The sequence below is a fragment of the Engystomops pustulosus genome, chromosome 6 (assembly GCF_040894005.1).
Source record: "Engystomops pustulosus chromosome 6, aEngPut4.maternal, whole genome shotgun sequence".
Lineage (NCBI taxonomy): Eukaryota > Metazoa > Chordata > Amphibia > Anura > Leptodactylidae > Engystomops > Engystomops pustulosus.
The window spans coordinates 50,641,024-50,653,033 of NC_092416.1; the positions used below are offsets into that span (position 1 = coordinate 50,641,024).

At 43.8% G+C, this 12,010-nt stretch overlaps 1 protein-coding gene across 2 annotated transcripts; it reads right to left on the reverse strand.

Annotated features, from left to right (window-relative positions):
* Positions 1–1,492: 1,492 nt before the first annotated feature.
* On the reverse strand, positions 1,493–11,389 carry CCNL2 (cyclin L2). Of its 2 annotated transcripts, XM_072156047.1 has the most exons (11): positions 11,093–11,389; positions 7,321–7,395; positions 7,104–7,213; positions 6,895–7,015; positions 6,539–6,603; positions 4,756–4,855; positions 4,003–4,107; positions 3,778–3,919; positions 3,575–3,692; positions 3,144–3,236; positions 1,493–2,547 (listed from the first exon to the last, which is right to left on the reverse strand). In XM_072156047.1, exons 1-11 carry the CDS (start codon positions 11,309–11,311, stop codon positions 2,202–2,204), a joined length of 1,494 nt encoding a protein of 497 aa, XP_072012148.1. In that variant the 5' UTR covers positions 11,312–11,389; the 3' UTR covers positions 1,493–2,201. The 2 variants fall into 2 exon arrangements, with proteins under 2 accessions (XP_072012148.1, XP_072012149.1); XM_072156048.1 differs by lacking the exons at positions 6,895–7,015; positions 7,104–7,213; positions 7,321–7,395; positions 11,093–11,389 and adding an exon at positions 5,629–5,642.
* Between the last annotated feature and the right edge of the window lie 621 nt (positions 11,390–12,010).

Genomic DNA, 12,010 nt, shown 5'->3' on the forward strand with positions numbered 1-12,010 from the left:
ACCTACCACCACAAATCTACCTATAAAGGTAGATCGGGTGGTAGGTGAATCAATGGGACGTGAGGATAGCCCTTTTAAGGGCTAATCCTCACGTCCCCGCACTGTTTTATAAACTTTTATTACTTATATATGTTAATTTACTTATGCGGCTACCGGGGCGTGGAGTAGCCGCATCTGAGGTTACACGAGGCGGCTACTCCACGCCCCGGTAGCCACATTACCCCTCCTACTCACCATGTTCGGCGCGCAGCTGCTCGTAGCTGCGCGCCCTCGTCCGCCGATCCTGCCGTCTGCGCATGCGCAGAACAGCAGGCCCGCGCCTGCGCAGCCCCGGCTTCAGAGCAGTGACCGCGCAGGCGCGGGCCTGCTGTTCTGCGCATGCGCAGACGGCAGGATCGGCGGACGAGGGCGCGCAGCTGCGCGCCGAACATGGTGAGTAGGAGGGGTAATGTGGCTACCGGGGCGTGGAGTAGCCGCCTCGTGTAACCTCAGATGCGGCTACTCCACGCCCCGGTAGCCGCATAAGTAAATTAACATATATAAGTAATAAAAGTTTATAAAACAGTGCGGGGACGTGAGGATAGCCCTGATTCACCTACCACCCGATCTACCTTTATAGGTAGATTTGTGGTGGTAGGTGCCCTTTAACTTCTCTGCTTCCTGTCCCTACAGAGGTCAAGGGGTCATCCTCCAAGTGGGGCCGTCATGGGGGACGCAATGTAAATGAAAGATTTCTTTTCCCACCTGTATGGCCCACCCATAGAAATTTCTGACAATCTGGATAGATGGGAATGTGATCGTAATCATCTGTAAGGTCGATGGAGGCCATAGCCATGAAGCAACGGACAAAAATATTAATTCGTTCCCGAGCGCTGCTTAGTTGAAGTGCACGGAGACTCTGCGTGCCTGTGCAGTTAGTTGCCAGGCACATGGAGCCGCCGAGCAGCGAACGTGCCAGGGTATACAGTTCACCGCGCAGGCACAAGGTTTCTGTGCGGTGAGCCCACGTCATCATGAGACTTGAAATTAAGTGGGAGGGGAAATAATTGAATCATCAGGCGAGCGTTGGGATTTGAACCCCAGGACTTGACTAGGACTTTTGGCAGAGAGCCAGGTAATCTGTAGAAGGGAATATTATGGGGACAGAGGGGAGCAGAGCTGTCAATCAGTGTGTCATAAAGTGTATATGCAAGGCCTATTCACACAGTCAACAGTAAAATTCTGACTTCTGGAGACAGGTTCACTTTAAGGGAGTTTTTCCAAGACTTACACTATTGATAACAGCTAATACCTTTACAGATCAGCTGCTAAGAGCTAATTTTTAGGATGTTGTAAGTAAGACTCCTACCAATCTGATATTGATTACCTATCCATTTAATAGGTAATCAGCTCCAGAAACACCATTACCATCCTGAGCAGTGTTAAAAACACAACATGTTGTAGGTAAGATACCAGCATAAGCAGCTTCTCACAGAAGACAAACACTTGCATCTTAAATATAAAATTCAATACTTTAATGAATAAAGAGGAATACAGCTTGGATATACCAATAAAACTGATACGGCCTGGCTGTGGTTGGTTTCCATAGATCTGGTAAACAAGCAGAAAGACAAACCTTCAATATTTTTGAGCTATCAAATATCCTGAGTAGAACGTTCTGTACGTCTGGTAGTTACATAGACGATACATGGGTGGCTGCACGTGTCCGGCACGGGCAAGATATAAAATTATCTACTGTACAGAAGTGTCAGGGGACATCACACCTGCACTGACAACGTCCTCCACACATTTACACACGTAACATGTAACTATTTACATATGTTCATCGAAACGCTAAGGCCATGTCCCAGAACCAAAAAAAAAAATCCAAAACATTCAGTTCTGACCTAATATAGGTCTACATTTGACTAAAACATTTACATCTATAATGTACTGTTCTTCAGATACATTGTTACATCAAGAGTCCCTCCATAGTTTAACTTTTCTGAAATGTGATTTTTTTTTCTTCAACTGTGGCTGTAAACTATAGCGTTCCCCATTCAGTTATTAAATTTTTCCTCCAACAAACAATTGGAGAGAAAAAAACAAAACAAAAATATTCTAAAGTCTCGGCTTGTCAATTAGCACCAAAACAATTTGATGGGCGACTTGCTCCCCCAAATCATTGATCATGAGCCACGTTAGACGTCGCTGTAGTATCTTCATCTTCTGTGATGACTGTGACCAGGATAATCACGGTCATAATGTCGATGAGGCACTCTCTCATAAGACCGGGAACGCTCCCGCCGCCGCTCTCTGTAGTAGTGACTTTTCTTCTTGTACTTCCCAGAGTCTGGACTTCCACGTGAACGGCTGTGAGGGGAGGAGCTTCTGCTGCGGGATCTTCTTTTCTGTCCAGTGTATTTGTAGTCCTTGCCCTTCCCATATAACTGGCTTTTGGAGCTTTTGTAGGAGCCAAGGTTTGCTTTCCGTGGGGGAGAATCGCTCCGACTTCTGGAGTGACTTCGAGATTTTGAACCGCTGGAGGTAGAGTAGCTTTCACTTTTCCTGGTGAAGACAAAGATTACAAAGAGGCTCAATTCAGAAAGTTTTTCAATATCTGCATTATAAAAACCTCACAATAGCAAAGACAAGGATATAGGAATTCCATCAATGTTTCTGTACGATTCCGCTGTGCTGTAAAAACATCTTTTACTCTTCCTCAGTTGACTTCTCTATCCAGTTAGGGAGAGCTCCCAGGAGGCTCTCTGCCGTGCAGCCATCTAAATGCCCCACCATATTAAAATACTGGACTGAAGGGTCAAGCACTGTAAAAGGCTAGTTATTCAGACATGGGTATTTGTACTGGATTATATAGTTACATTTTTAATTAGTTTCACCCTAATCAGTGCAACCCTGTCCTTTGGGCTATTTTTACAATGAGGAAGCGGTCAACTTCCTGAAAATAATTCATTTCTAAATGAAGTAGTATTCTTTTAGTAGGCTTTTCTAATAAAAGCAGAGATGATATCTGGTGCAGTTTTTAGAAACATGCACATTAAAATTGTCCCTGATACAAAATTCAAGCTACACATATTGAGCCCACTGCACTGAAGACAGAACAATTGTTTCTTTATTGCCCTCACTGGAAATCTCAAACTCACCTTCGTTTTGGAGACACTGATCGAGAGTGAGAACGAGAGTAGCTCTGGTCTCTGCTTCCACTGCCGCTTCTGCTTTCTCTCCCTTTTGTGACTCTGTTAGAGAAAAAAAAAATTGTTTAGAAGATGCAGAGCAACAACTTTGGCAAAGTCTTCACAAAATTGGCACCCATGATCGAGGAAAAGGCTACAAATATAAGATCAGAGGTAGTGCAATCCTGGCCAACCTTTAAGAAGAAGCTGGGCTCTGACCTAACAGTTTAGATGTGGTGCAGAGCATTGCCTCTTCGTCCATCTGCAATATCCTGCACTGGCTCTATCAGGCTGTCAGGATGTAGGTAAACCAGCACAATAATGCATAGGGGTGCAGTCTTACTGCATTACCAGAGGTGAAGCTCTAGAAACTTACAGTGTATTCATGAAATACAACTTACCCATTTACAGGGCTGGATGACCCCATCCTTTTTGTATCATCCACTTTTCTTTTGACATTTTTCAGTGCATGTATAGACACAGGTGAAGGTTTGTTAGACTTTCCTTCCTTAGGAGACACTAAAAGAAAAGAAACATTCTATGTGATTTGGTTACGAAATTAAGGGAAACCTGAAGGTTTGATACATTGAGAATTTTAACTTACCACTTTTCACATTGGGAGAAAACTCGGGGGCGTTGTCAATGCGTGGCGTGCCATCAGGCAGTAAGCCTTTCGCCTTGGCCTTAGCCTCCTCGAGCATCAACTTTTGCTTCTCAACTTTACTTTCCAGATCACTCAGATCAGCCTGGAATGCAAAATAAGTAGTAAATAAAAGTCATACATGCAAGTATACAGTGCATTGTTGTAATGTTTTGAGTTTTTTTTTACCTTTTTCCTTGAGTACAGCCTTAAAATTTGAAGACAAATGTCCTGAATGTCTTCTTCAGAAGCACCAAAGAGCAGGAACCAGTGAGGACGATTCGGAAGGCAAATCTGTAAAGGCAAAGTTTTGAAGTTCAATGTAAAAAGTTAACGTTTAAATTAAACACCCTAACTGCTCAAATTAAAAGAAATGTACCACCAGGATCACAGAATGTAAATCAAGTACACTGACATACTGTTGTGTGCCCCCTCTGGAAGGATTAGTTATTATAGCTTCTTATGGCCTTATTTTTGCAAAAAAAGCTATTGAAATTATACAAATAAGGCTGAGGGGCTCCGGGCTCAAATAGCTATGGAACTATTTTAAAGCTGAGGGAGCTGCTTGAGTGTGGCGGAGAGGAGACTGATACAGACACTCACATGTTGCTGTTGGGAGCTAGGCAATGTTAATTAAACTTTTATAAACTACTGAAATGGTTCAATGACGACAAGCATTTTTAAAATCAGCATACTATAGGCTATTGGAGTGTCACCAGCTAAAAATCACATTGCTGGTGATAGATTCTCTATCAAGGGTAAAGTGGAGATACTGGTGTAAGATTGGGGTTCCAATGGCTAGGGTTCACTTTGAGACCTATTAGATACCAGGATCCCAGTTTCCTGGATAGATGTTGCTTTTCATGTGATCAGTGGACCCACATGGATCAACTTATTCTCCCCCATCCAACTTGCTTCGTCAGATTCTAGGTGTATACTAACCTCCAGTGTTCTTGCTGCCAGATAGATGCAGGCGCATGCGATTGTTTCGGGGTTGAACCTCACAAAGACATCAGTGCGGAGACTGTCATTCATGTAGTTCCTGAAATCACACAAACCACGCAAAATATTGTAGAACACAGCCTGAATTACAGCATAAATGTAGTTTTGGGGTGTTTGAAGAATACAAGTGTTAAATAGTGATGGATGGAGAACATGTTTTAACTTTTCGTGGATATGCCTAAATTGCTTCTGTTCATAAGCTGCTTGTGTGATACTAATTTAGTGTCATTAAAAGACAGGTCAATTTGAGTTCATCCAGGATATCCAGATGGAGTCCAGATGGAGTCCACAGGCAGTGTGGTTCCAGCCAGGCTTGTTGCTCACAGTGTGGCAGGATATGTGATGTGTTCCACAGATTAAACCTGGGCAGGAGACATGCTGCTGCAAAATACGACACAGCTTCTCAGTCAATTTTCAGAGAAACAGCAAACCCAGACCATGCTAAACACTTTCTTCAGATAACATAGAAGAAAAAGGTTTTACATATAGAGCCAATGTTTTATAATAAGTTAGAGGTTAATGTCTATGGAAATATAGCAGCACTTTAACTACTTGTTGCATTGAAATAACTACAAAATCAAAAGAGGAAAATTAAAATAAGAACTACTTTTCATGTAAAAAAATAAAATAATAAGAGGTCATAAAAAGACAGGAAACCACAAGGAGCCACAAGCCCCGTTACTCCGCTGGATGTATACCACCTGACCAGAGGCAGCCTTCGTTTCTGGGGAACCTGCTTGGGATTGACTGAAGACGGCAGCTATCCCTGCACCAAAGCGCTTGGACAGCAGAGGAGAAGTCTTAGTCACTTACCCTCAGAGGCTAGCCTTTGATCAAAAGAGTACAGAAAACAAAAGTTAAAATAGGTTCTCCATCCATTCAACAAATATATAGCACCAGACAGTTAAGCCAACATCCCCTCCCTCCCACAACAATGACCCCATAAACACAGCTTTAACCTAATTTTTAATGGAGGTTTGCCATCATATAAAGTGTATATATAGGAACTCTTATTGATCATATTAAGCAATTTGTAGATTTCCCTACATAGCAATACTTCCAGCTATCTGTCCAGGAACTGCAGTAAACTCGACTTGCTTGAATGGGACTGAGCTGCTGTTCCTTGTACAGCGTTATACCAGCAGTACATCACTCTTATGCCCCACACGTCAGACAACCAATTATATAGAGATGGCAGATTCCAGCAATATGCCATTTTATAAGTTGGGATACCCCCTTTTAAAACAAAGAGCAAAATACTAAACAGAGGTAATAGAACAATGTAATACTCCTTCCCCAGCAGAATAGGTAACCAGACAAAGTTCATCCACATGTATTTATTTTGGCAATGTAATGACATTTGTGATGTTAATCACTTTCAGTGCAAAATTTATAAAGATACTACATTGTGGGTTTCCATTTGTTTTAACAGAACCATGAGCGGAGCCTTGAAAATGCACCATGACAGGCAGAGGCACACTTCAAATCTCTCCCAGCTCTTCACTCCAAAGATGGGAAAGCTGAAGGGATTCCCATGCATTTCACCTTCAATAGGATCTTCTACAGTCAACAGCAGAAAACAGCTGCAATTGAGTGAACTGTTACAATGTCTTGGATGCCTGAGAATTGCCTGGCAATGCCCTACAGATCCAACAAGCAATGCATAGGATGAACTTAAGCTTACAGGAGTCTCTTCACAACTACATGAAAACAAGCAACTCACCATGAAGTCTGGACCAGATGCTTATTGCGTTCACATTCCAAAACTTGCAGGTACATCACAATGATCTAAGATGACAAATGTAAAGGACATGTTCAGGCTTTATGCTGCCACACTTGATCAGCTTAATAGAGGGGTATTCAAGGCTGCTCTACTTCTGAACATGAAAAGTCGAGCGCACCTTCCATGTTACAACACTAGGATTTTTAGTATCATATAAACTACAGCTTTTCTCAATCTAGAGGGATTTATCTGGCCTGTTCAATCAATAGGCATCAAGTACTACTAAAGTACATAAAATCCTACAAAAGTAATGCTGTAGAGCTATGGCCAACCCAGCTTCTCTACTGTATACTCACTTTATGAGGGTGTTTCACGTGCACACAAAAGCCCAATTCCTTCAAGACCCTCCTCTCAGCTTTTATTATTTGGTTCTTCAAGTTAACATACTCCTGATCCAACACTAATGGTGCCGGCTTCCTGCAAAGAATCATACATTGAGGTTAGCGGATACCCTGTCCTAAAACACAACCTTTGACAGAAAGCCAAGTATCCCCCAAGAACTTACTGTCTCTCCCGTAATTGTCGAAGTCGATGAAAAACGTTGATCACATCCCTAATGCGGCGTGGTGCCTCTTCAATCTTGGATGCCAAGTGGATACAGGCCATGGAAACATGCTAAAAAGACAAGACAATACCCTGCTGAAGATTACAGGAACAAACAGTCAATGAGTTACGTAGCCTGAAAAAGTCAAAACCAGTGCAGAATGTGTGAGGAGACTTACCTCCATCGAATGCTTTACATAGGATTTGGAATAGAAGAAGCGCTGGAACAACACTTGTCCCGTAGCCATCGCAACCTGAAACACAGTAAAGACAGAACTAAGCAACACAGAACTGGCAAACTGTGACAGAGAATGGGTGTTAAACACCTCGGCTGTGTGGGCTGCGATTAAAACCATAATATCTGGAGGCAACAAAAATATTGGATGTAATCTGTGTTCACAAGTGAAAGCCAAAACAACAGATCACATATCACTGTCATTATTTACATGTTCCTGCTTTTAAAGGGGATGTGCCAAATCTACAACTTATCTGACATATGAAAGACTCTGCACACATTATCCAATTATCTGATTGAACTTGAAGAAAATGTGCAGTTTCCGGTGCTAGATTCAGGTTGCTGCAAACATTTCCTTAAAGGAAAACTACCATCAAAATCAAGCATGATAAGCCAGAGACACTAAATCCAGGCACCATGATAGTGGTAACCTCTTATTATCCATAGTCACCTTTCCAAACTTATCAATGTTTAGAATTATGCTAATAGAGGTTACCAGAGACCCTCTGTACTGCAGATTCACAGGTCGTTTCATAGTCTCACCCTCTCCCATTTGCTTGATGTACTCTCACTGCAGCAGAGAAAGAAGTTTCAGCACACATTGAGGGGTGGGGTGGGATGATAAGTGTCCCAGCATACTACAACAGCCCCAGAGGCCTACAGAGTCATCAGCATAATTAGAAGTTTATTTCAGAAGGAAATCAGGATGGATAAAGACCAAATACAGATGCAAGATTATATACGTATAAATTTCCTTTAATATACAATTTTCATACAATTACAATCTCATCAACTACTTCAACCAAGGAGGTGAGAAAAAATTATCCTGAAAATGCTTCTAGGGAGGTTTAAAACTACCAAAACTACCTTGGACATGACCTCAATTGTACAGTCTGTATAATCCTCGTCTGTATTCAGAATACTGAACCTCACAGAAGACAAGCTACTCAATTTCCAGGAAAAGAATGTGCCAACAAGTTTCCATGGAAAAAGGAAGTCTCGTTCCATAATACTTTCCAGAATTATTAGCAATGCTTGTATGGTTCCAAAAGTGTCCCTGTATTTACACTACATCTCCAAGACAAAGTTTTATGTAAATTTATATATACAGGCAGTCCCCGGGTTACGTACAAGATAGGGTCCAGAGGTTTGTTCTTAAGTTGAATTTGTATGTAAGTCGAAATTGTATATTTTATCATTGTAGATCCAGACAAAACATTTTTTGGCACCAGCGACAATTGAAGTTTAAACATTTTGTGCTGCCATGGGACCAAGGATTATCAATAAAGCTTCATTACAGACACTTTACAGCTGATTATTGCAATCTGGGACTATAGTAATAGCATCCAGAAAGCTTCACCAGAGGTTAGAGGGGTCTGTCTGTAACTATGGGTTGTCTGTAAGTCGGGTGTCCTTAAGTAGGGGACCACCTGTATTTATTGTTGTACTTCCACCAATTTAATCTAGTAGTATTCAGACACGACATAATCTCACAGAACACTAAAAAGAAAGATGTTCAATATACATCTGATGTCTAAACACAAGCAGTAATAAAAGCAACAAATTCAAGGCCAGATTCAGCAGCGACCACAAGGGAGAGCGCAATCCGTTTTCCTTACACCATTATAAGACGAGCAGCCATAGACAAGCGTCTCCTGGGAGACACGGAGAGACATTAGGTAACACAGGTAAACAGCGGTGACGTATGTGTGTCAGGTCACATGCTGAGAACATGCACAGAGCAGACACGGGCGGTGAGGAAATCAGGTTAAATAAGAGAGCAGGACGTGCCGTGTGCTTCTAGAGAACAGGGCAGTCTCGCTTTCCCAGAAACAGAACAAAGGAGCAGCTGGCTGGGAGCTGACGTCATGTCCCGGGGATGAGCAGGGCCGGCCTCAGCCACATACAGCAGAGAGGAGACACCTCTTCCCTTACCCCTAAAATTAAAAGGCTCATGGACGCTATACAGTCAATCCAACAAACATTCATACATTACTGGACTGCTAAGATAAACATACAACTATAGACTTAGAATTCATGGGAAACTTCATAGAAAGGCGGAATAGAGGATGATAGAAGTCTAGTTTGCCGTTTCACCTTACAAGTTCCCTTACTCAAAGCTTAAAATATAGCCACAACCGCCTCCCCCAAGTTAGTTGTGCTTTCATTAAACTTCATTCATTAAGATCCATGGAGAACAGAATTTTTAGTTTGTTACGTTCTACCTACATCTACTTTCAGATAGGCACAAATTACACATAGGCGCCACCATGAGGTGCTCAGAGCACAGAAAGCACAGCCACAGGTGGGAACTAAGTTTCAACCTAAACTTAAGCAACATCTTCACTGGTACAGGGCATGAGCATTTATGAAACTTGGTCACAATTTGTTTTTTTAAAGATGAGAACAAATGACACAGTAAGGGTTCAATTTGTCACTAAATGTGATGTCTGTATAAACCCAATCTTACCGCGCAGCAATATTTGATAGCATTCTCTACGCGGCTTCTCACCCTATAGCCATGTGTATAGAATCATGACTGCTCAATCAACTTCTAGGAATGTGAACCAATCCAAGTTTTTGTGGGTGTCCCAATGTATTTGTGGAAAGAGATTGAAACATACCATAAAAACTTAACTACAGCCAAAATTACTACAAGCAGATTCTGAGTCCAGGGCCTCAGCATCAGAACCGTGATAATAAGCACAAGCAGGGTCTGGGGCCTCAGCACTGGAGCCCGAATTATTCGAACAATGAGTACCAACGCTGGGATTATTGGTACAAGCAGAGTCCGGGACCAAAGTACCAGAGCCCGTATTATTAGTACAAGCAGAGTCCGGGGCCACAGAACTGGTATTATTATTACACGCAGAGTCCGGGGCCACAGTCCCGGAGCTGGTACAAGCAGAGTCCGAGGCCAGTATTACTACAAGCAGAGCCCAGGGCCACGGTACCGGAGCCGGTATTATTAGTACAAGCAGAGCCCAGGGCCACAGTACCGGAGCCGGTATTATTAGTACAAGCAGAGCCCAGGGCCACAGTACCGGAGCCAGTATTATTAGTACAAGCAGAGCCCAGGGCCACAGTACCGGAGCCGGTATTATTAGTACAAGCAGAGCCCAGGGCCACGGTACCGGAGCCGGTATTATTAGTACAAGCAGAGCCCAGGGCCACAGTACCGGAGCCAGTATTAGTACAAGCAGAGCCCAGGGTCACTGTATCGGAGCCGGAATTATTAGTATAACCAAGGTCAGGGGCCACAGTACTGGAGCCAGTATTATTAGTACAAGCAGAGTCCGGGACCAAAGTACCAAAACCAGGGTTACTTTCGCAGGCAGAGTTCAGGGCCTCCGCGCTGGAGCCAAGTTTATTAGACCCATAAGAACCGGGGGCTCAGCACTGGATACGGGTTTATAAACACATGTAGCGTGCAGAGCCTCAGCATCGGAGACGGAATTTTTAGAACAATCAGTACCGGAGCAGGGATTATTACCATGTACAGTAAGTACAGCAATGAATTAGGCGGGATAATCCTGACTAGACGACAGCCTGGTCCAGTTACCTCCCATGACCCTCTCTGTCTCGACCGCCATTGTCTCTCAGTCACAGACACTCCAGCTCAGGCTTCCCGGCTGGTGTAGGCCGCAGTCCCGCTCCCACGTAGATATGCAGCACCCAGCGCCCGGGTGTGTCCCGCCGCCCCTCAAAGCACTCACCTGGGGGAGCCGCAGCAGAATGCCGGCTGACTGGATGAGCTCGCAGCCGACACAGCGCAGGTCCGTTTCCGTGTCGAAGTCGAGGCCATCCACCATGGACGGGGTGAGCACGCACTTATCCTCCGGTATCAGGCAGTTCTCCAGGGAGATGAGGACTCCGGAGTACATCTTGTCCCCGATCAGGATCCCATCGGAAGGGCCGGTAGATGCGGCAGCCATCTTCTCGTCTTCCACAACTCTCTAGCTTCCAGCGCGGCGCTGCCCTGCAATTCTTTACAAATTCTTACTGCCTATCCCTAACGCTGTGATTGGCCGGTGGCGCATCAGCTTTTGATCTCATTGGATAAAAGGCGCGTCTATCAAAGTATTAGCCAATCTTTAGGCTGACGTCAGGGAACGTGCCTGAACGACTCACTGGCCCCGCCCATTTCCGCTCGGGTGACGCAAACTTGGAGTTTCTAACAAACACTCCCGGCGTGCAGTGCGCGGCCGCCTCTGTGCACTGCTATTGTTAGCCGGTGCGGGGTGTGCTGTATGAGAGACTCGTGAGGTGTGCACGGGTACAGGGTGTACCCGCAGGGATGTGTGAACGGATTACCTTACTACATTCACGCTACGTTGTGAGTGTGAACAGTAAAAATAGAAGAAACTATTCAGTTGAAATGTGCTCACCGCATTATACGTTACTACCCCGAAATAGGACAGCGGCTAAGGCCGGCGGCATACATGGCGTTTTGAACCCGTTTTTGGGCCGTCTTTAGCAGTCCTTTAAAAAACACATGCTTTTTTGACCCGTTTTAACTAATACAATTGGTAAAACCAGTCAAAAAAAGATGCGTCTTCCAAAAACACATGCGTTTTTTAATGGATTGCTTAAAAAACGGCCCAAAAACGGGTTCAAAACACACGTGACGTTTT

Bases quoted from the DNA above. Each gene is read 5' to 3' on its own strand.
- CCNL2 (XM_072156047.1), bottom strand. From the start codon at position 11,311: ATGGCTGCCGCATCTACCGGCCCTTCCGATGGGATCCTGATCGGGGAC. The intron at 4,856-6,538 runs GTGAGTTGCTTG...GTGTGATTTCAG, and splicing joins CATCTGGTCCAGACTTCATG to GAACTACATGAATGACAGTC. The intron at 3,237-3,574 runs GTAAGTTGTATT...TTTCTCTAACAG, and splicing joins TCATCCAGCCCTGTAAATGG to AGTCACAAAAGGGAGAGAAA.